The sequence below is a fragment of the Sodiomyces alkalinus genome, assembly GCF_003711515.1.
Source record: "Sodiomyces alkalinus F11 unplaced genomic scaffold SODALscaffold_2, whole genome shotgun sequence".
Classification (NCBI taxonomy): Eukaryota; Fungi; Ascomycota; class Sordariomycetes; order Glomerellales; family Plectosphaerellaceae; genus Sodiomyces; species Sodiomyces alkalinus.
The window spans coordinates 1,398,064-1,420,962 of record NW_021167080.1 but is presented as its reverse complement, the minus strand read 5'-3'; the positions used below and the strand labels follow the sequence as shown (position 1 = coordinate 1,420,962).

Genomic DNA, 22,899 nt, shown 5'->3' with positions numbered 1-22,899 from the left:
ACATAACCCACCCTTAGCATATGCCTACACTAGTACAGGAGGCTATTGCCCCGAGGGAAATGGTCACCCCACACGTAGAGGTAATGTACCTTAGGCATGTAATTACATACAACGTACGGAGTGCTTCGTCCGTTATACAACGACAATTATTAAGGTACCTAAGGCCCCGTTCGCGAAAGCTTATAAGATAGGAAATCCTCCTATCGTGGCGGAAAAATGCATAACTCATAGCCCACCGATAGTATCAGGACCCCTTTTATATAATATTTTCAGTGTAACTGTATTTTTTATGCATCCCTCTATTATCCCCCTATTATCGAAGTACCACGCTAGGCAGGGGGCCACGGTAGGAGGAAAACTTATAAGATAGGAGGATTTACACGTAATCTTTTATTAGCACCTAAAAGGTGCTAATAACGTAAAAAACTTATAAGATAGGCTCCGTAGTTAGCCGCGCGGTGGCTAATAAGGCTAACGTTAAAGCTATTCCTAATAACGACGACGAAGCTATACTAGAACTCGATATAGTAGTACTAGTATTAATCCTTTATTGAATTTAAGTTATTTAGTAGTAAAAGAGGCGTAGAAATACCTCTTTATAATAGTATAGTAACGGTCCTACTCTCACGTTAGGTATAACGAGCGGGTTATTAATCGGGTCCAAAAAAGTATTCTAAGACCTATTCAGACTTAGTTAGCGCGAATTTTATCATCTAATAGATTAGGTAATATTAAACGGCATAATCAGAGAGACTAAATACTATATAATTTCGTAGAAGGTTATACTCTTCCTGTATATTATCGGTTATAGCGTATCCCTATATACTATATACCACCGGTTTAAGATATCCTTAAGTACAGGATCGGGTATCTTTAATAAGGTCCTAGATACGATACGTTAGCTTTATATCGAATACGTTAAAAGCCCTCTATTAGGATACGTATCGCGATATATTAAACTATCGCGATATAATAAGTAATTTAATAGTTATATCGGAGTAATCGACGGCACGTATATCGCTACGTCGGTGCCACCTAGGTCGTAGCGGCGGTTCTATAATCGGAAAGGATAACTTACTTAGAATATCCTCGCGGTAGTCGATTTTAACCTCTACTTTACGTATATCCTAGCTAATACCGAGGGTAGTATAAACGACTCTTCGTTACTTCGCGAGGCACTTACTAAAAGGTCTTTTCACGTACCTAACGGGCGGTTCTACCTCGTAGATAGTAGGTTTAGTAGTAATATCCGAGGTATTATAACCCCGTTTAACGGCGAGAGGTACCACCTTTAAGATTTCTCTAAAATAGAATAGAGGCAGTTATTCTTAAAGGAGCGGTTTAATCGCCTCCACGCTAGGCACTATAGTGCCGTTAAACGCGTTTTTAGGATTTTAAAGAGGTCTTTCCAGATTATTAAAGGTAAAGCACCTAAATATAGCCTCGAAAAGCAGGTAGAGATCGTGTACGCTATAACTAGTATCTGGAATTTTATTAGGGGTATACGTAGTAATATACTAGTATCAGATTCGCCGTTAATATCCTCTAGACTTATAGAAGAAGAAGAGGAGCAGCTATTACGGCTAGCCGTAGAGCGTGCCGACCGTAATATCGGTGAAAAGGGCGGATTAGAGACACGATACTAGATATCTAAGATAATAGAATAGTAGTAGTAGTTATATAGAAAAGAGGTTATTATTAAAGTGAAGGAACGATATCGATATATTTATTAAGTACTATATAGACTACTACGGCGGAAGGAGCAGAGCTATACCCCTTACTAGTCCGTTTTAGGTAGACAGTAAATATTACTAGCTAATAAAATCCATAGAAAATAAGACTAATCCGAATCCAGATCCACCTTAGCCTTACGCCTACTACCCTTACTCTTACCACTATCACTACTATTACCACCTCTCCTAATAACCTTTTCTTTTATTAAACTATACTTTTTTAATAGTGCTCTTTTCGTATTCTTTTAAACGCTATCAAATAGCGTTATTATGTTAGGATTTTCTATTAGGAACTCCCTAGCTATAATAACGCCGTTAACGCTGCCTAATTCCTCCAGAAACTCGCTCTTATATATAGTAACGGCCTTACCGTAATTCTCTACGTTTTAACGTGCCGATAACGTAACTAACCCTGCTAAAAGCGGGTTAATAGGTGAGTCTTCCTTCTTACGATAGCGCCGTAAAGGTAATGCGTTATTAAGTAGATCGTTATAAGGAATAGGCGTCGCCCGTAAGGAATTAGCACCACTACTATCAGGATTCTATTACTAACTAGGCCGAAGGCGCTTAGTAGGCGGCGTTAATACTATCTATTATTAACGCTTACGTTATTAACGCTTACGTTATTAATCTAACTCGTGAACGTCGGCAATATTCTAGCTAGTAGCGATAGTATTAGGCTATATAAGCTTTAATAGACTATTAATCTATCATAGGCCTCCGCGTTTTCGAATACGCTTACCGACGTCGCCGAATTTAGCTTCGAATATATCCTACTACTCGTTGCTCACGTTAATTATACCGCTTTTATTGTTATAGTTATTAACGCCACTCTTCCTAATAATCGTAAGGGCCGCACGCAGGTCTCTTTCTATACGTTCGAGCTTTACGATTATCGCCTTAACTAACAGGTTAGCCGTAGGGTATACCTCTTATATACTAGGTAAGAGCTCTATTAGGATAGCCTGCTTCGCTGACTTCTTATTACTTATCGCGAATAGGGCGTTATCGCGACGAGCTATAACTAGGCGTATAAGAAGATCGCGTTCGATATAATCCTTCTAATACACACGCGTTAACTTCTTTTTAGATAAGGAAGTATTAGCCTAGGTATTCGAAAGGCTTTAAGAGGTAGGATTTTAATTATTTACGCCGTCTTCGGATACCTTATCGTTGCTAAAGATATTATCTTCTATAGTATTCTATATTAGCTACGTATCCTGCGTTCGCTACGTATCCTGCGTTAGCTATAAGGGCGATATATCGATATTCCACGGATCCGGTATACTATTAAGGGAGCTCTCTATAATCTATTCCACACTAATATAACCTAGGGTCGATATAGCGATAAAAATAGTAGTCGTTCTAATATTCAATTACAGCAAAATAAGCGTATTTTTTTATCTAAGTGACTACACCCCGTATTCTACGGATTCAGATCGATATTCCTCCGAGGGATAATTTATTTTTTGCATAAAGAGATATATTAAGGGCACGGACTAGAGTCGAGATAGCGCCTTAGCTCTATTTATAACTTTTATAAAAACCTCCTAAAAAAGCTCCTATCTTATGAGCTTTCGCGAACGGGGCCTAAGGTACCCTAGGTTACGTAGGTACTCCCGTACACCTGTTGTCGACCTCAGGAACCAGTGCATTGGGTATGGTCCATGGGCACAACCAGGGCGATCATAGGACTTTACATTCGTCATAACTAGCAGATTACTCTCCCGTCTCCATGCCGCTAGAGGCATGCTATGAGCTAATGGGAAGATATGCCAAGCTTTATTCCTGGATGGCATAAACTACAATGTAACAAGGACAAAAATGGACACGAAAAGGGAAGACGTTGCTGGGCTTCGCGCACCCCAACCTTTCAGGTGGAAAATCCCATTCGCGGCCGCAGCCCCGGACGAACCCCATGCGGGGGGATCTTTCCCTCCTTGGCCTCACCACGTGACTCCGTACATAGGTACCTACATTATTAGCGACTCCATAAAGGTAATTAGTGAAGACTCCATAATAGTGAATGTGCGAAGTCGGAACCGGTGCGGGGCAGCAAGCACCCGGGCCCGGTTCACAGACCACCTGCTAAAATCAAGTGGTACAACGTACAGAGCTCTTGTTTTCCTCATTCCTTTCAAGCCACGCAATGAAACAAATGGCTTGCATGTGGTGGGAGTTGTGCCTCGTTGAGGTTCCCAGACTTTTCCCGACTTTGTCCGGCGTCGCGAAGCCGCCAACTATCTTATCCAACCGTTGTCAACGGCCGGGTACCGAGAGGATGGGTATAAACAATATGCGCCAGAGTTTTCGTTTCGGTCTGTTGCACCGCACCGGCTCGGATGTAACATTGGTACGGTCTTGATGTCCTGTTTTGGTCAAGTGCCGGTTGGGTTAGGGGGGAAAGCCCGTCATCGAGTCTTTCTGGCTAAGAACATGAAATCTAAGGTAATCTGTGGGTGAGGTAAGAAGTACCAGAGAGGTCACCTGGCGTCGTTGACACTTCTTTCGGAATCACGCCATGGTTTCTCTGTCATCGCAGCTAGCTCAGAAACGACAAGACGACGCCGCTACGAAGTATTAGGTAACTTCTTGTCTCGGGGATAAACTGCGCAATCTTCAAATACCGCATTAGGTGCTGCGGCCAAGGCCAGTGTCCCTTTTCGGATGTGCGGTGTGACTGGCGTAACTAGATATGGCTGCGGAGTATTCGTACACCACAAGCGTATGGGGGACCTTGTGACTCTCGAGTCTCGGCTACAGTAATAGCTTAGACGACGTTTGTGGCGCGTTGAGCCTACTATCGACTGACGGTGCCCAGGAACCTCATTCGTTCAGAACGCTCAACCGCCACGGAGACGGATTCCGTGTCATGTGCCCGGCGAGGGGAATGCACTTCCCCACGATGATGTGGCTCACTATCGAGCATCAAATCTGATATACACTTGTACACTAAACTACCCAGATTCATGTATGTTTCTAATCTTTCCCCTTCATTGGGTGCATTCGCCCACATCAGTGTCTCTCAGCCACTGGCATGTGGTAGTGCGGAACGAGACGGCCAACCAAAGCCTCCAATATCGCTGACCACCTCAGAAGGTAGTCAAATGACTTGAGCCATTCGGATGCTCAGTGGTCCCTTTCGCACAGAGTAGGGGTTGGGAACGATCAGCGGAAACGCGACGAAACAACTCAAAACTCTGGGCGAATGAGAATTGTCGCGTTTCCTCTGTCGCAAACCGACCAAAGGTATTGACTATATGACCTGTCCGTTCATTAAAGACGAGGGAGAAGAGAGAGAAGGGGCAATTGCGCCGTTGGGAACTCCGCCTGTGAGGTTAGTTTGGTTTGCGCTCGTACGGGAGCTTCAATACGTATATTTTACATATGAATGGCTTGGTAAGCTAAAAGGAAACCCCCTTTATCATAACAATTTTGTGGCTACATACCCAGCTTATACCTACCAATATATGTTGAAATGTAAGGTATTCTACGGTCTGAGTATTTGAACCTACAAATCCCATGTTTATCAAGTTTTACATGGAGGGGTAGGGAGCCAGTATGCCGTCCTATCATATCAGAACAGGTAATTACCTGCATCGTCTTCCTTGGACGCGGAAATAAGACGCGTCCAAGTGCAGGCGTGGGTTACACGCATGTCGAATATGTCGCCGACGACCAGTCATTCTTAACCGCCAGCACACACTCCTGCTTGACATGCCTGTTTTGAGGAAACAAAGGCTACTTCGACCAACAATCTCTTTCACAGTGTTCGATCCAACCTACTTCGCGGCCGGCCTTGACCTCGATAACATCCTTCGAACTCCCGACATTCCCCTTTATTCGCCATGAACAAGGAATTCTTCAAGCCTCGAACCAAGAACAAGAGGAGACTCGACATGACGCTCGATGTTGATCCGCTCCCTCGAAAGAAGCCCGGCTGGGCCGGACCGGCGCTCGCTAACCTGAAGTGGGGTGACTCGAGAAGGTATGACAATAATTGCCTGCCCGCATATCAGCTGCTAACGCGAGGTGTTCCCCTATCAACCCAACAGCAGCCGACGCCCAGGCCTCTATGCCCGTCGTTCCTCAGAGAATTGGTTGACACTATCGATCCGTATCCTTGTCCCAGCTCTGCCTATGTTCTTGTTGCTGACTTGCTCGAGATAGTTGGGTTACAGGGGGAGACACGTTGTGTACCTGGTATCGGGTAGCCAACTCCAACAGGCAGACGACCGCTCCGTTTCAAGACGCGTCACGAGGTCGGCACCGGCTGAGATGTGTTATCCACGAGGTGCCGATCGATTTGGGCTACCGCCTACGCCGACTTCGTCGGCATCTCGTTTGTACCGAGGAACTGTCACTGCATCCTTTGCGCAGTCGAATATCACTAACTCTGGCCGGTCGTCCGCGAAGAGCCTGGTTGAGGACCTGTTATACCCAAGTCTAAATCTTGCTCTGAGCGGTATTTATTTTCGCCGCAATGATGAAGAATTACCTGGCGACATTGCTAACCTTGTTCATGAAGTCAGCAAGGATCGAGCCTCCCTGGGCCCGCCACTGGATTAGGTACGGCACGACGTAGATTTGCATTAACTGGAGATGGAGGCCGACGAAGCGGACGTGGCAAAGTATTTCCATAGCGCCACTTACCCTAATCCCAGGTCCACAGAGAGCCTGAAACGGTGCGATAGACAGCCGTGTCTACCTAGGTAGGTAGGCAGGCTGTTCCTGCTTATGGATCAACGCCTAGCATCAGCAATCCGACACCCGATATCATCTATGGATACTGGTGTAAGGCATTTCCTGAACAACAGCCCCAACCTACATAACGTATATCTTTGGGAACTGAAATCTCAGTCCATAACCGAGGGCTACTCTGCCCATTCCTCGCTATCGAATTCAAGGGCGATGGTCCTGGTGGAAGTTGCAGTCCCTGGGCGGCCATAAATCACTGCGTCGGCGGCTCTGCGTGCCGAGTTAATATTGCCGAACGGCTTAATCGCCAGCTCCGGAATTGTAAGGGTGATAAAGAATTCCCTAGTAACAGTGCCGCATTTAGTGTCGCCATGGGCGGCACTGAGGCCCGGCTCTTTATTTCTTGGAAGCATAATGATATTGATATGTACATGCGAAGGTTAGGGGCTTTTTACTTCAGGATCCTGATCACTATGTCCAGTTCCGCACGTATGTCCGGAATATTATCGACTGGGGGGGAAGGATAAGCGGCTGAATGAGACTCGGGCGTCCCTGGATGCTCTCCTCGAAGAAAACGGAAAGAGAGATTCTGAGACGGTACAGTCCTGCCCTTACTTGTATGAATAATGGGATGAGAGAAGCCGTCGGTTCTTTGATAGGAATAGCGATGGTTCGAACACTTCACTCGGAACACCTCTCTCACTACTTCGTCCATACGCCTCCCGCAGAGTTGAACACAATACACCAGGTAGATGGATATTGTCATGGCACGACCAGTGTCTTAGATTTTGACGCTGGACCTCTTACTGGTACGGCCGCTTTTGAAGGATCGGATCACCAAGTCCAGAGTTCCTCTTTGGCTGTGGCACGGTTGCAGAGATTATTTTTTGATTGGGCCATCTCAGTATGCAAAGTCAGGCAGCAGTAGTTCTAGAGCACGAATACCAAGGGCTGATTTGTCAATCAGCCATGCTATTTGGTCGCATACTGTAACCGCCTGCAGTTATGAGGCACAAAACCACCGAGCTGGACTCCGCGTCTTCTGTTCTCTAGCACCGCCTGGATATTAGACGTTAGGCGAATCGTCTCAATATCCGAGAAAAGCAGAAAAATTCTTTCCTAGCAAGGGACACACTATCAAGGGCAATCAACAATATTTTAGGCATGGGGATGTGATCTTTCTCCTGGTAGGCATTACTACGTTAAGGCGTGATGGATGCAGCCTCCGTACAACGTATCACCAGTAATTAGTCCGTGCTTCATAATCCGGCTTATTTGATCCCTCCACGTGCCAATACACGTCTGGGAGAGAGCTGGGAGGAGACGATGTGCGGTTCTTGATTCTCGGGACCTCCCTAACAGGCCCGACCACTGGATGTCCATTAAATACCCAGGTACATACATTATGTTGTAGTGGTTACTCCGTAGCGCTAGGAGCTAAGGTACCTGCCCCTACCGGCTTGCCTGAAATCTACCAACCTAAGGTACCTAAGGTAGGTAGGCCGCCAATCGCAAGTAAAGGTACCTAGTAGTGCTATAGAAGGTACCTTAGGTATCCGTAGGTACTTTCTCGTTCGTACGTGGAACGTGCACAAGGTAAGGGTAGCAGCGAAGGCACCTTCCATGCTCTTTCTCTTCAACGCTTATCCATTTTAGCCCGGACTCTCTGCCTTTTTTTACCTACCTTTACAGACTATCCGTACTTACCTTTATAATCGATATTTGGCGACTGGTCGCATATCAGCATCTACTTGGTGCGGATCTGTGTAATTTCTTATTCAGAGAACAGACCATCATTCCCTGGACGGCGCCGCGCGGCCCGCCACGCCGTTTCTCGAACGAACGGCAGGCTACACCTTAATTAGGCCCCCTAGCCCAAGACAATTTCGAGCGGCCGGGTCCCTAGTCCTAGAACACGGTGCGCACAACCCAGCACATGCGTCAAAACGCGCTGGCCACCTGACTTGATCGAGGGTCATTGGCTTGAAGATACCACGGTCACCTCCTCTGGTCCACTATCAACTATCAACTACCTAACCTATCGACAGCCACCGACACCTACCTCCCTGCTGGGCTCCTCGACGGACAGCAGATAGTATAGTGGCACTACCTGGCTTTCCCTCACCGTCATTTCTCAACCGCGTACGTCCCTTGGAGTTCTCGCTACAGGATGTGCTGAGGTGGAACCCCTTGACGACAGCAACACCCCACACCCTGATTCCCGCCGTAAGGGGCTCTCACAGTGCTCCCTCCTTGCACCCCAAGCCAAGGCAGAAGCAAGGAGGTAAGGCAATCATTATAAGGTACGCCGTCATACACTCCCCCATTGTGTGGTTGTTTGCCCAGCCTGCGGACCCGGTAGATCGGCTCGCACTTGAGGCTCTTGCGTTTAGTCAGACGAATCCACCGTTCTAGGTCCTTCGTTCTGAACTTGCATCTCGGGCCCGGCTGCTTTCTCTCGTGCTCATCCTCCCCGCCGCCGTTGTTTTTATTTCTGCACCCTGGCGACGCTGGGCTGTTGGCCATGGCCTCTCATCGTCGTGGAGCTCCTCAGACTCACCGGAGTTCAGAACCCTCCGTCCCTCCCCCGCGTTCCTCCTCCCACCCGGATCATCGCGAAGCAGCCCACCGCTCCGCCCCAGTTGCATCGCCCTCCCGTTATACCGGCCTCGAATGCATTATTCCTAGCCCGCTAGACCACGCCGATTTCGCCACCGAAGCTCCCGATAACTACCGTGACTCCTTTATCTCCATCGTCGATGACCCTTTCTTCCGACGCTTCGACGATCCCACTGGCCACGGTCCCGCCGACGACGAGGCCGACTTCAACCTAGACTCACCGAACGACCTATCGCCACGGCATGAAGATACTAATGACCAACATTGGAACCCTACTCGCAGAGAATCCCTCATCATTGGACAATCCTTCCATTGGGTATGTCCCGCCGACTTGCGATGCTGTACCGTCTGTTGTGGTCAAAGGAGGGAGGGTGGCTGCACAACAGAAGCTGACAATGTGCTTGCTCAACGACAGAACCCGGACGACATGGAAATCTTGAACATAGCGTGCGTTCTTCCCAACTCGCTGGCCCTCCTTTTCACCCTCCAATACCCATTTGAAGCCCGCCGTAGACTTTAATTGGAACACTGTATGACTGATTCCCGACTTCGCGCCACAGGCTCATCGGTGCCACGGGGGTGGGCAAGTCGTCCTTTATCCAGCGGGTGCTGGGTTTGTCGCGACCGCCCATCACAAATGCGTCGAGTGTCCGCTTGGCTGTGGATAACACTACTTTCGGCGTGACCCTATTGGAGCTTGACCTTGAATATTTTGACATGAGTCCGTCCCACCCGATTCAATGGCCGAAACAGATCAATGGACACATCGTGCCTCGCGTGGACGGTGCTATGATACTCTACGATGTGACCAAGGTGGAGACTATGAAAGAAGTCCCCCAGACCGTTGGTAAATGACCTGTGCCCTGTTCACATCACTTGGCTTGCACGACGCACGCAAACGAGCGTCGCTGACATCAGGTCCCTTAGCTGCCTTGACCAAATCTGGCCTTCCCGCCGTTTTGATTGCCAACAAGTGCGACACTCCCGACAGCGTCCGACAAGTTGATACCCAGCTTGTGGCCAACCACGAATTCTTCAAGGCCTGCGTCGCCACCTACAACCTCTCATCCGACTCTGTCGAGAAAGCACGCGCCTGCTTGCATGCGATTGTTCGAGCCTCTGTTGCGAATCGCAGGGGTAGGTCAAGTCCACGTCCTGAGGCATGCCAAGCGACTGCTGACAGAGCCTTTAGATCCTCAGAATGGCGAGCCAACAGCAGCCCGCCGACGAGCCGCATCAACCGCCCACCTTGAGCCCCCCGACGCCTCCTCAGCCCGACCGCTTAGCCAACACGGCAAGCACAATCGTGCAAGCTCCGAAATATCTGTGTTACGCGGATCTCCGTCAGATCAATACAGACCCTCGGCCAGGAGCCCGAGGTTAGGTGGCTTCAACACGTCTCAACCAAGCTCGTCGGCCCAAGATTCTATAGCTGATGAGTTTCAACCCTCCGTATCAAGCATGCTCCGAACACCTGGCGTACGGCTGGACCGCGCGCCAAGCGATTCCTTCCTAGACATGGACGAGTCGGATGCCGAGTCCCACAGGAATTCGGAGGATATACCCATCTTGCAACGGAATGATGAGTCAATCTCAGACAAGACCGTCAAAACCGCCGGCGTCACTTTTGACGAATTGGTCGACCGGCTTGTGGCTCTGAAGATGTCCAGGGCAGACAACAACTTCCAAGAGGTCTTTCTCTGCCTCTATCGCAAGTTTGCTGCGCCGTCGGAGCTGTTCGAGGCGATCTTGGCGAGGCTGGACCGAGTGAGGGATGACAGGTCGGTGCACTACCTGACGAAAACGGCAACTCAACTCCGAATCATCGAGGTCGTGGGTAGGTGGGTGTCGTCATATCCAGGCGATTTTGCACGGCCTGGGACGAGACGGCACTTGGAGGAATTCATCCGGCATCTATCAACAGAGCCCATCTTCTGCATCGCGGCTCGGCAAATCCGGGAGCAACTCGAGCGCAGTGTGACAGAGGATGACGATACTGGCTGGGCCAGATCGGATGACGCGGCCGACGCTATGACGGGGCACCCCCCTTCCAAGGATGCTGTTCCGTCGATAAGGGATGGATCTAACGGCATCAGCAGTCTCTATCTCGAAGATGAGAGGCAGGGGGGAGAAATCAGACCGTCCGGAAGCTCGGACTTCTCCCACATGGACAAGGTCAACAGCTTCGTCGCGTACCATTCATATGAGGAGTATGAAAGAGTGGCAGCGACGTTGGAGCCTACCGACGTGCTGCCGATCAACAAGGTCCGGTATCATATTTTCATGGACATCCCGGAAGACGAGATTGCGGAGGAAATGACCCGGATTGACTGGGTCATGTTCTCGTCCATTCGAGTGCGCGACTTTGTGCGCCACGTCAGCCTATCAATGGACCAGCGAGCGAAGTGCAAGAGTCTGAAGAGCGTCAATCGCATGATCAATCACTTTAACCACATTGCCAAGTGGGCAGCCAACCTGATTCTTCTGCGAGATAAGCCGAGACACCGCGCGCAGATGTTGGAGAAGTTCATGGGCATCGCGACCAAGCTCCGCCGCCTCAACAATTATAATGGGCTTGCAGCCGTGCTGGCGGGTATCACCGGCTCGGCCGTGCATCGGCTGGCGCAAACCTGGGCTCTCGTGCCCTCGGATAAGAAGAAGGCATTTGCCAAACTCGGCATCCTGATGGGAACGCAGAAGAGTCACTTTGCATACAGACTGGCGTGGGAGAATTCACCACTGCCCCGGATTCCGTACATGCCCTTGCACCGGAGAGATCTCGTCACCGCCGAGCAGGGGAGCAAGACATTCGTTGGACCCGAGGGGGACCGGATTAACTGGAAAAAGTTCGAGGTGCTCGGAGAGGTCCTTCTGCCGATCATGAAGAGCCAGAGTATCCCGTATCCTAACTTGACAAAGAGCGAACCAGCTAGGGAGCTCATTTTGGACTGTCGGATACCGACGGATGAAGACGTAAGTGCAATCTTCTTTTCCTTTCTTCTTCTTCTGCTGGCCGTGTGGGAGTCGTAATATTGACAATCAGATTAGGAGATCTATCAGCGAAGCATTCAGGTCGAGAGCACGTCTGGAGGTCCATCGGATCAGGTCAAGAAGAAGTTCCCGTGGTTTGCCAAATAGAAATTAGGAAAACCGGGCTGGTTGTCTTGATAAGTGAGGAAGAAATGGCGCGAATGTGGTATAATGTCTAGTCGCCCAATGGCTTGAGCCGTGCTTTCCATGGGAGGGGCAAGGTGGAACATAACAGTGCGCCTCGTATGACAAGGATGAGCTCCGGGATTTTATTCTATTGGGGTTCCTGGGTGTACAAGGGTCTGGTCTGGTCTGGTCTGGCTTTGGCTTGACTTTGGGGGTGGTTTATTAGGTGCCAGAGCATGATGCCTTTTCTGCTTCTTTTCCGCTCGTTTGCTCATCTCGAAAGATATCCTGCGTAGCAATCTATATTGGGCGTCATAAGCACTGCAAATTATTATATTAATCATCATCATCATCGTCATTGTCATTATTATTGTGTTCTCTGTGAGTGTAAAAGTTCGAAATACGTCGCAGGCTGTCGGGAGCGCAGGGTGATATGTCCGCTTCGTAGGTAGGTATGTACGTTGTACATCCAGGGGTAACAGTAAGGTAGAGTTCTCACCGAGAAGGAGTAAATCGGAAAATTTGATGGGATGATAAGGCGTTGACGTCATTTATGGCCCGTCCACCGTGAGGGGTACGAAGGAATGTACATAGATACTTCGTACTTCTCAATCTTCGACGTTTCACGACAGGCACTTGGAAGAGATGAAATACGAAGTACTGGAGAATTGGGCCCTGACATTCTCTGACTCCGACCAAAAAATTCCTCTATTCTATGCCTTCAACTGGACCATATCTCATATCTGCGATTGAAACCCCTTTGCAATCCAATCTCAAGTCAAGAGCTGAACGGACACTGGCTGCGGATTGTTCGTGGAAGTGACTTCACTCTCTAATAACTGGGGTAAGGTACCCCCCTCGCCACGAAAAGCCGTTGCTCCCATCGTCCTTGGAATAGCTCGCAGCTAATAGCAGGTAAGCTTACCGTTGGTCTAGACCTGGGCCCAATGTTTGCTGATCCCTGAGCTCTGACGCATCCACTTGAAAACGTCCAAGTTCTTTTCCGCGATAAGGACCTGTCGCTATCCTCAAGTCTTTCCAACTCTTCCCCTCTTCCACTCCATTTCCGCCCCCACTCCCTTCGCTTCACTGCTCCTTCGCCATTCGTAAACCCACCGCCTGTTCAGGGCCTTACGAGTAAAGCTTCGACGATGGTAGTCCTCGATGGCTATGAATTCCTAACCGAGGAAGAAAAACGTCTGAAGCAGGACCGAAATCGCGAAAAGTACTGGAAGAAATGGGGCCCTTACGTCGCCGAGAGGCAATGGGCAACAGGTGAGACAAAAGCTGAACCGATTGTATGTTTAATATTTAGAATTCACTGACCTTGAGTCACTATCATAGTGCGGGAAGACTATAGTGCCGACGGCGACGCCTGGAGCTGTGAGTATCTCGTCCGAGTCACGGTTCAAGGCCAGTCCTAACTGACACTGCCCCCCTTCGAAGACTTCAATCATGATCACGCCAGGTCTCGAGCCTACAGATGGGGTGAAGATGGAATTGCAGGTGTGTCAGACACACACGGCTTCCAGAATATTGCCTTCGCATTTTGGAACGAACGAGAGTAAGTGAAGTGCAGTCAGCCTGCTTTCTGTCAATGTTACGGCGCTTACAGATCTCTCAGCGATTTCTTGAAGGAGCGTCTCTTCGGACTCTCAAACCCCCAGGGCAACCACGGAGAGAGTGTAAAAGAGACCCATTTCCATCTGGACAACACTCCTGTAAGTGCGACACAATTCTCCCTATCTATCTCCCCTGGCGTCGTCACACACGGCCACTAACTGCCCGCCTAGACAGTAAGTTCCTCAGCCTCAGTCGACGAGGATACATAGCTCACTGGCGCAGCACTCCTACATGAAGTTCCTTTACAAGTACCCTCAGGGGAAGTTCCCTTACGAAGACCTGGTCGAAGAGAACGCCCGAAGAGGAAAGGAGGACCGGGAATACCAGATTATCGACACTGGTATCTTCGACGAGAACCGATATTGGGACATCTTCATCGAAACTGCGAAAGAATCGGACGACCCAGACGAGATGCTCTTCCGAGTTACTGCCTGGAATAGGGGCCCCGACCCAGCACCGATTCATATCATCCCCCACATGTGGTTCAGGAACACGTGGTCCTGGGGTCGCGAGCCGGAGGATAGGAAACCCTCGATCCAGTTGCACGATGAAGGAATACTCAAGTCGACGCACCACTCTCTCGGTGAAAGGTACCTCGCGATGTCTCCTTCCCCAGGCGTTGGGAGTAGTGGCGAGGACGTGTTGCCCGAGATGATCTTCACCGACAACGACACAAATACCCAACTCTTGTATGGTCAGGAAAACAAGACGCCCTACGTCAAGGACGCTTTCCACCGGTACATTGTGAATGGCGAAAAGGAGGCGGCGAGCCCTCGCCAGAAGGGGACCAAAAGTGCCGCATGGTTCAGTTTCAACGAAGACGGAGGTGTGAATCCAGGGGAATGCGCCGTTGTTCGATTCCGGTTCTCAAAAAAGGCAATGGCGTATTTCGACGAGGCCGAGTTCGACGACATCATGGACATGCGACTGGCCGAGGCCGACGATTTCTATTACCGAATCAGCCCACTCCCCATGACGGACGACCTTCGCAACATCCAACGCCAGGCCTTCTCCGGCATGATGTGGACGAAGCAGCACTACCTGTTCATCTGGGACCAGTGGGCCAACGGTGATCCTGCCCAGCCACCCCCTCCTCCCCATAGAAAGGCGATAAGGAACTCGCAGTGGAAACATATGCACTGTGATGATATCCTGTCCATGCCAGATTCTTGGGAGTATCCCTTTTTCGCCGCATGGGATAGCGCTTTCCACTGCATAGTCCTGGCCATGATCGACCCTGATTTTGCGAAGAAGCAGCTTGACCTATTTACTCGGGAGTGGTACTGCCATCCAAATGGACAGCTTCCTGCGTAAGTTCCGATGTCCCCCTCCAACTCCCTCTCGGAATATTCGAACACATTTTGACTGACGGGTTGCCAGATATGAGTGGAATTTTGGCGACGTAAACCCGCCGGTCCACGCTTGGGCGACGTTCCGAGTGTTCAAGATCGAGCGCAAAATGTACGGACGACAGGACCTCGACTTTCTGGAACGGGTCTTCCAAAAGCTCCTCCTTAACTTTACTTGGTGGGTGAATCGCAAAGACGCCGAGGACAAGAATGTCTTCGAAGGGGGCTTCTTGGGCCTCGACAACATTGGCCTCTTCAACAGGTCAGAACCTCTTCCTACCGGGGGCACCTTGGAACAGGCAGACAGCACTGGCTGGATGGCGTTCTTCTGCCTCAGCATGTTGAATATTGCGCTGGAACTTGCCAAGCACAGACGAATATATGAGGATATTGCGTCCAAGTTCTTCGAGCATTTTATCTTTATTAGCGATGCCATGACGTTCCGGACGGGTCAAAAGGACGAGAAATCGCTCTGGAACGACGAAGACGGGTTTTATTACGACGCCATCTCCTGGGGCGGCCCTTGGATTCAGCAGCTCCCCGTCCGTTCCCTCGTGGGCCTCATCCCTCTCTACGCCACCATGACCCTGGAGCCGGAACTCATTAACAAACTGCCGTCGTTCAAAAAACGCGTGGACTGGTTCATTCAGAACCGAAGTGATATGGCGGAGCGAAATATGGCAAGTCTCCAGAAGCGTGGCAAGGGCAACCGGATTCTCCTTTCCATCGTGAGCAAGGATCGGCTGGAGAAAATCTTGAAAAAGATGCTCGACGAAGATGAATTTTTCAGCCAACACGGCGTTCGTTCTCTGTCGAAGTATCACAAGGACAACCCATACAAAATGGAAGTCAACGGACAGACGTTTTCGGTGGGCTATGTCCCGGGAGAGTCGGATAGCGGCCTCTTCGGCGGTAACAGCAACTGGCGAGGGCCGATCTGGCTGTGTGTCAACTTCCTGTTGATTGAGTCCCTGCAGCGCTTCTTCCTCTTTTACGGGCACGATTTCCAGGTCGAATGCCCCACGGGAAGTGGCGACTTCATGCACCTGGGCCATGTTTCCGAGGAGATCCAGCACAGGCTGCAGCATCTGATGGCCCGGAACAAAGATGGCAGACGATGCATCAACGATAAAAATGACTTGCTAGATTTCGATCCCCATTGGAAAGACTACCTTTGGTTCTACGAGTTCTTTGACGGCGACACGGGTCGTGGCCTAGGAGCCACTCATCAATGCGGCTGGACGGGCCTGATTGCCCGTTTGATTCATGACACTGGGTAAGCCAAAGCCCGTTCGTTTGTGCGTTTCGAACGATACTGATCTGACCATCTCCAGGACCAACTGTCGTCTGCCACACACGCCGCGCACCCCGTCGGCCGCCATGGCGCACTATTTCGACGACGTGTTCGCCAGGGGGACAACCCGCCGCGGGTCTGTTACCTCCCCTCGCCACCACATCCGGAGGTCTTCGACCGCGCGTTCCATCGGTGCCCGGAGTGATTTCGACACGGACATCAACGGTGTTGAAAATGGCCGCTCTGCCGCAACAACAAAGGACGCGGAGAAAAATCGCGAAAGGACCGAAGCGGACGAGCGTCTGCATCAATACATCAACGACCAGCTGGAAAAGTTCAAGGAAGACCAGGGTACGGACACATATTCGCATCCGGACGAGTACGAGGCCAATGCTGGTTGATGCCGGACCTTTGGTGCTGGGTAGCCTGATGCTCTCCGTACAACTCTGTGTTTGTGTGTGAGAGATAAAATGTGTGTGTGTGTGTGTGTGTGTGTGTGTGTGTGTGTGTGTGTGTGTGTGTGTGTGTGTGTGTGTATGTGGGCGCGTCATTTCATGTTCATAGAGGAAAATAAAACAAGTTAGAACAGTTAGGACTCTTCAAGAATAGACGAGGAAGACCGCGTCAGTACGGATACCGTTAAATCAACTTCGTTAAGAGTCTGATGTGGGATGTACAGAGTACTTCCAGGTGTCCCAAGGGTTGTTAAGAATTACAGGATGTAGATCACGTGGTTGAGCATGTGCCTCGATTTGAGGTCTCACGTTGACTGGACCCACCTTCCTATGCTTTCTTGACCTTCCGATCGGGCGTTACAATCTGGTCGGGCAACTTTCTTACTTCACACTCTTCCACATAGCCTGCTGCAGACATTCGCCCTGACGCCCAGTCTACCACCCAAGGTTCTTGGGCTGCCGCTAGCATCGATCTGTTCTGTTGACTCAACAGGATTCACAGTTGTATCTGCTATACGGACAAACCCGTTGGCCTCTAATCTCACCCGGATCATTTGCGCAAGCTCACGAGCTCAAAGCTCAAGAGCTTGGCGGTGTCGTGTCGGCCATTTGGCCGCGTTTGAGCCCTTCTTTTCTGCACAAGCCCGGCGGGGTTTCCTACCGTTGTCGACATTCCTGTCGCGCTGCTGGCCTCTTTGGGTTACTTGTGCCTGAAACCTTGTGGATCTTCCTACCCTGATTCCTTGTTCTCGAGTCTTGCAGTGTCTCGCGCGTAACTAACCCTTTGTCGGTTTATGCGTCTCTGTCCTGACTATCACAGTTCTCGATTTGGTCCGTATTGTCATGGTAGACTGTTAGCAGTGTCGACATCATGGGGAGAGAAAAGAAGAAGAGACCGCAGTTATCTACGGTCGCTTCGGCCAAGGAGCGGCACCGGAAAAAAACGAGGCGTGAAACTGGCCGGAGTGCGCCGTCGCCGTCCCAACTTGAGGCCAGAAAAGCCATACCCAAGTCTAGGCATCAGACTTACCTGGAGTTTGTTCAGAATGAAGACTACAAGAAGAAGCCCCTAGACTTTCAGGTAGCCTCCCTGTCGAATCTCTACCCCTCGCTCCCCCTCCGTGGTCCCGGCCTCTCCGTTGACGGTGTTGGATTTAACTGTCTTTACATAGCATACGACCCAACGAGAACCGCCGCCGTTGTTCTTCTTTGTTCCTATCGGCAACCCGGAGCTGACGATGGCATGCAAAGATCTGTCGCGAGAAAGGGGCGCCATGGTCTATATCGTCTCTGTACGCTGCTGCCATTTCTAACAGCCCTGCCCCCGCTGCCCTCGCACATGCACTAATACCGGTCCATCAGAATGCCAGCGGCCCCTCGTCAGATCTCTCACAACAAATGAACCGAGTTGGCTACCATTTCCGGCATCAGATCGTACAAGAAGCCATGCGCTCACTCAACATGACATCTATTCATGATCCAGAGCTTGTAGCCCCCGGTGGTGTGGAGCGCATCCCCCAGTCCCAGAAGGACATCAACGAGCAGGCTGATGCTGCCATACGGGAGCTCTTCCCCAGGATTCCCAACACCGACAGGGGTGAAATCATCAGCCATGCTTTCAGAAAGGTTTGTCTATCCCGCCACCCATCCGAAAAAAACGACATGTATGCATAACGCTCTCGATACAGGGGAAAACATTCAACGGCGAACCGGTTGTTGGGTTGCAGCAGAACCTTTCTCTGTCCCGTCGCGTGCAGCTTGCGGTACTGGCCCACATTCGGCACAACCATACCCGTTATGATGAATTGCTCAGGGAGACTACCTGGGCAAACGCCCGGAAAGCTACGGAGCAACTGTGCCTGGACTACCTCGTCAAGTGGCGGGGCGATGATGAGTCTGGCCGTGATCAATTAGACGAGATCCTGCGGGAAGTGGTGGTGTTGTCTGACGACGAATCCGAAGACGGCGACTCGTTCACCGAGACCGAGTCTGCCCTTTCTGATGACGTTGTGATTCAAGAAGTTAGACCTGTCGCCCCTGTCGCGGCCTCTAATGGCGCGGTTGGGGCTCCCCAGGATGACTACGCCCAACTCGCTGCATCGTCCAGGCTGCAGAACAAGGCCAGAAAGAAGCAAGCCAATGCGGCAAAGCCGGGGAAGTCCAAGAATGCCATGGCCCGAGAGAAGCGGAATTTCAGACGCTATCAAGCAGCATGGGACCAGGCTGTCGACCGACACCGCGCTGCTGACGAACAAGCTCACGAACAAGAGCAGATGGCCACATACCGCAGTACTCCAGCCAGAGGATCAGACAATTACGGATCCTCATCGAAGCCGATGGGTGGCTATACCGTGTTTGCTTCCCCTCGAGAGAACAATACAAGGCCATCCCAGCCTGGAATGGCTCTCCCTCTGCAACCCGCCCCTTGCCATGGGTTTGTCGAAGCGAGACCGCACCCGAATGGCGCGTCGGCTATCCTACGTCCACCGTCCCCCCGCTATGTGCCATCTGACGACAATCGGGTCTCCGGTAAGGTTAATAATGGTGCTGGACGCCTTCCCCTTCCCCACGACTCAGCTCGTTCCGTGCATCCCTTTGCTTCCAGTGGTCCCAACGGCCAGCTTCAGGACATGTTGCATCCCTCCATTGAGCCCATGTCACCTGGTGGACCCCGTTATAGGCTCGGACAACAAAGCCGCCCGGCTGCTGTGCATGATGCTTGGCGTGGGGCATTTCAGCCCGCGGAATTGCTTTCTCGAGATCGAGATGGTGTCGTTGATCGAGGGCACGGGCGTCCGATGTCTATCGATCGAGGTCCAGCCTATGTTGATGTTACCCAGGATAGCAGGACATATGACGCCGCTTGCCATGGATACGACGGCCATAATTCCCCCCCAGTACGTATGGCGAGGCATCATCCCCCGCCAGTACATAACATGTCCACGATGCCACGCGAAGTTGGTAGCCAGCCTTGGCCGTCTGGCGAGGAATCTGTTCACCGGAGGGGCCAAGGTGTCCCATATTCCGGCCCAGTGTCAACTCGTTCGAACCACATGTTTGAGGAGCGCGGCGTTAGCTCGCAATCAGCCATACGTGTCCCATACGACGACAGCAATTTCATTGACCGTCGCTACGTAGGCCACGAGAGAAGCCGTTACGCACCCGGTAGAGCCCAAGCTCCGTTGCCTGCGAGCTCCATGTCCAAGGGATTTGTAACGCTGAGAGAGGCAGCACCCGCGCCGGCAGAACAGGACCTAACCTCGCTCTCCACTGAGGGATTCATCCGGATCAGAGAGGCGCCACCGGTCTGGCATAACCCTGTGCCCTATCATGCCTCTCATATGGACATGCCGCCTCCTGACCGAGCTGGATTGAGCCATGCGGCACGGAGGGTGAGGAGCCCGGATCAACGGATTTTTGTTCAGCGCCATCGGCCGGGTTCAGTCCCTATTGAGCAAAGTCGACGGGAAACAATCGCGTATCGAAATCAGGATCCCACCAGGCCCCCACCCAGGACAGTATACGAAGAATCGTGAGTGATGGACCGGCTCGGGAAGTCAGGATACTCTATCTCATGCCCTGCTGATGACGTGAACAGGTCTAGAGGTTACCGCGTGCATCATCATGATTACCCCGTCCTGCCGAACACCCATGTCAGCAGGCAAGCTGTTTCAGGGGGTCCCTACGCTCGGAGCTACGACTTGCGTAACGCGAGGACCCCTGCCCGGATACCCCCGGATCATGAAATTGTGGTGCTCGACAGTTAATGCAAGCAACGATGTTGCGGATCAGTGTTTTTCTTAACCGCGCTTAGTACATCTGGCACAACAAGAATTGCGGCACATATATACCGACTTGCGAGAAGACGTGATTAAGATGGCGTTGAGGATGAGCCGTAACGACCATGCATTTGTTTTCGAGGACGAGTACTTGCGGCAGCATAGCAATGGAGCAATGGGTGGTCACGTGGACGAACTTGTTGATGATTAGTATCGCCTGGTTTTAATTCCTGCTAGGAAGAGGCGTTGATATAGAAGGGATGGTATACCAAGGACGATACCCCCAGCCCGGAGGAGAGAGTATGAGGATAGGGTGTGACGGGGAGCGACTTCTTTTGGAAGTCCAAAAATCACACCTGCAACGCCATCTGCTTGAAGCGACCAGGCTTAGACAGACCAATACAGAAATACAGAGACATTCAGGTGGTATGATTCGACCGTGTACCACGCAAGGTATATTATCGACTAGGAATGATATATATGGCTTTCCTATACCAAACATGCAAGGGTTGTCTGAAATGTATCGAAATGAATCTGCGCCTGAACTGAACCACCGCAATCTAGAGAGTCCTCCATGGAACAATGCGAGGTGAGAAGCGAGTCTAAAATAGTAAAGTCGAAAACACGGACGCGGATGGCTATCCTTTCCATACCACCCATGCTCCTCCAGCCCTTCATGCAGCTGAACCCCAGACCAAACTCCAGCAATGCGAAGATAATCAAGACAAAGAAGCAAGGTGGAGAGAAGAAGAAAAAAGGAGGGATAGGAAGTCAAAAGCCGTGCAGATAAACATGTGTGAGACTACCTTATGCTTCCGCAGGGGGGGGAGGGGGGGGAAGAAGAAAACGCCACACCAACGCCCGAAAATCCGTCATGCCGCCAACATCTGCCTCCTTTCCGGCTGTTTAATGGAGGATGATTGTGCGTCGACACGTTCGGGGCCTGGTTCTTCGGCGGCTCTCGGTTCTGCGTCGGGGACGACGGGGAGCTCGGGAGCGCGGAGTCGCTGCGGTTCCGCTGCCGCATTCTCCTGGGCAATGCGGGATGCTATGGCGGCCAGCTCGTCTTCCACCTCTTCCTCTTCTTGAACTGAGATGCGACCGTGGAGGAGTTCTTCGATTTCCTGGGTAAAGAAAAGAAGAAGAAAACCGCACAAGTTAGTCAAGGGACCTCAATGGTTATTTTGTTACTTGAATAAAGGAGGAAGAGGTTCAAAAGAGAGGCACCGAGCAAAGGGGGAGGCGGTGGATGGATTGTGTAGTTGACAGGGTCGGTAAAGAAGAGGGGGGGTTGGGCTTGTACGAACTTTCTGGTAGGCGAGAGCCTCGGCGTTCTCCCCCATGAGCTTCTCGACGCCCTCGATGCCGCCCATCTCGGCGTGGATCTCCTTGAGGACGCGGGTGCCCTGTTGGAGACCGAAGACGACGTCCTTCTGGATGAGCGCGAACTCGACGTTGGAGGTGAGCTGCTCGAGCTGGGCCAGCTGGGCGTCGGTCTTGGCGAGGAGGGATTCCTGGTACTTCTTCCGGCGGAGGGCGAGGAGGGCGCGCTGCTTGTCGCCCTGGGCCAGCATCTGCTTGGCGATGGCCGTCTCCTTGTCCGTCAGAACGGTGATGCGGCGCTGGTATTGGTGGAGCTTGTCGCGCTGCAGCTTGAGGTCGAGGATGGCCCTGTTTGTAGCCAGACGGAGAAGGGGGGCGTTGTTAGTTTACATTTGTGTTTCTTACCGTGGTAGCAGCTACGGGCGATACAGAAGAAAAGCGTCTGGGAAGAGATGGGTTTGACTTGCTTATCTTGGGCCGTTACTCTGCTGTTGCTGGACCCCATTATGGGGTGAGCTTGGGTGGGCTTTGCCTGTGATCGACTACACTATGTATAATTCGATGGGCGTCTAATTTTGATAGACGATCCTATAAAAGTGCGACAAACATATGACCGCCGTGAAAAGAGAGATGGGAGGACCCGTGCATGTGGTGAGTCGCGCGGAGACGATTAGGGGGTTGCGGGTTGTCGGCGGTCGCCTGCTGCCCAGATCAAATGGATGATAATTAGTAGGACGGGATGTTTAGGAGAATGATCCCAGGAACTTCGTCATATCTGGTCGAGCAGCTTTGGTGGGGGGGGGTTATCTCGAATGGATAGTGGGGCGACCGGTACCTATGTACGTATCTTCATCACGTACCCGTACCTTA

The 22,899-nt window shown here is 51.1% G+C and overlaps 4 protein-coding genes across 4 annotated transcripts; 3 read left to right on the top strand and 1 right to left on the bottom strand.

Annotated features, from left to right (window-relative positions):
• Window positions 1–8,955: 8,955 nt before the first annotated feature.
• SODALDRAFT_270466 (aimless RasGEF) lies at window positions 8,956–12,188 on the top strand (the record flags this gene model as incomplete). The annotated part of the gene is made up of 6 exons (XM_028607717.1): window positions 8,956–9,366; window positions 9,466–9,497; window positions 9,611–9,897; window positions 9,978–10,187; window positions 10,243–12,023; window positions 12,099–12,188. The coding sequence occupies 6 exons, from the start codon at window positions 8,956–8,958 to the stop codon at window positions 12,186–12,188; spliced, it is 2,811 nt and encodes a 936-aa protein (XP_028468073.1).
• Window positions 12,189–13,111: 923 nt separating this feature from the next.
• SODALDRAFT_329961 (cytoplasm protein) lies at window positions 13,112–17,018 on the top strand. Its single transcript, XM_028611093.1, has 7 exons — window positions 13,112–13,481; window positions 13,551–13,589; window positions 13,653–13,770; window positions 13,831–13,939; window positions 14,052–15,139; window positions 15,210–16,454; window positions 16,513–17,018. The coding sequence occupies exons 1-7, from the start codon at window positions 13,358–13,360 to the stop codon at window positions 16,871–16,873; spliced, it is 3,084 nt and encodes a 1,027-aa protein (XP_028468072.1). The 5' UTR covers window positions 13,112–13,357; the 3' UTR covers window positions 16,874–17,018.
• Window positions 17,019–17,326: 308 nt separating this feature from the next.
• SODALDRAFT_329960 (hypothetical protein) lies at window positions 17,327–21,159 on the top strand. Its single transcript, XM_028611092.1, has 5 exons — window positions 17,327–18,008; window positions 18,100–18,219; window positions 18,290–18,553; window positions 18,616–20,459; window positions 20,526–21,159. Exons 1-5 carry the CDS (start codon window positions 17,799–17,801, stop codon window positions 20,692–20,694), a joined length of 2,607 nt encoding a protein of 868 aa, XP_028468071.1. The 5' UTR covers window positions 17,327–17,798; the 3' UTR covers window positions 20,695–21,159.
• Window positions 21,140–22,757, bottom strand: SODALDRAFT_329958 (hypothetical protein). Its single transcript, XM_028611091.1, has 3 exons — window positions 22,497–22,757; window positions 22,014–22,377; window positions 21,140–21,830 (listed from the first exon to the last, which is right to left on the bottom strand). The coding sequence occupies exons 1-3, from the start codon at window positions 22,532–22,534 to the stop codon at window positions 21,579–21,581; spliced, it is 654 nt and encodes a 217-aa protein (XP_028468070.1). The 5' UTR covers window positions 22,535–22,757; the 3' UTR covers window positions 21,140–21,578.
• Between the last annotated feature and the right edge of the window lie 142 nt (window positions 22,758–22,899).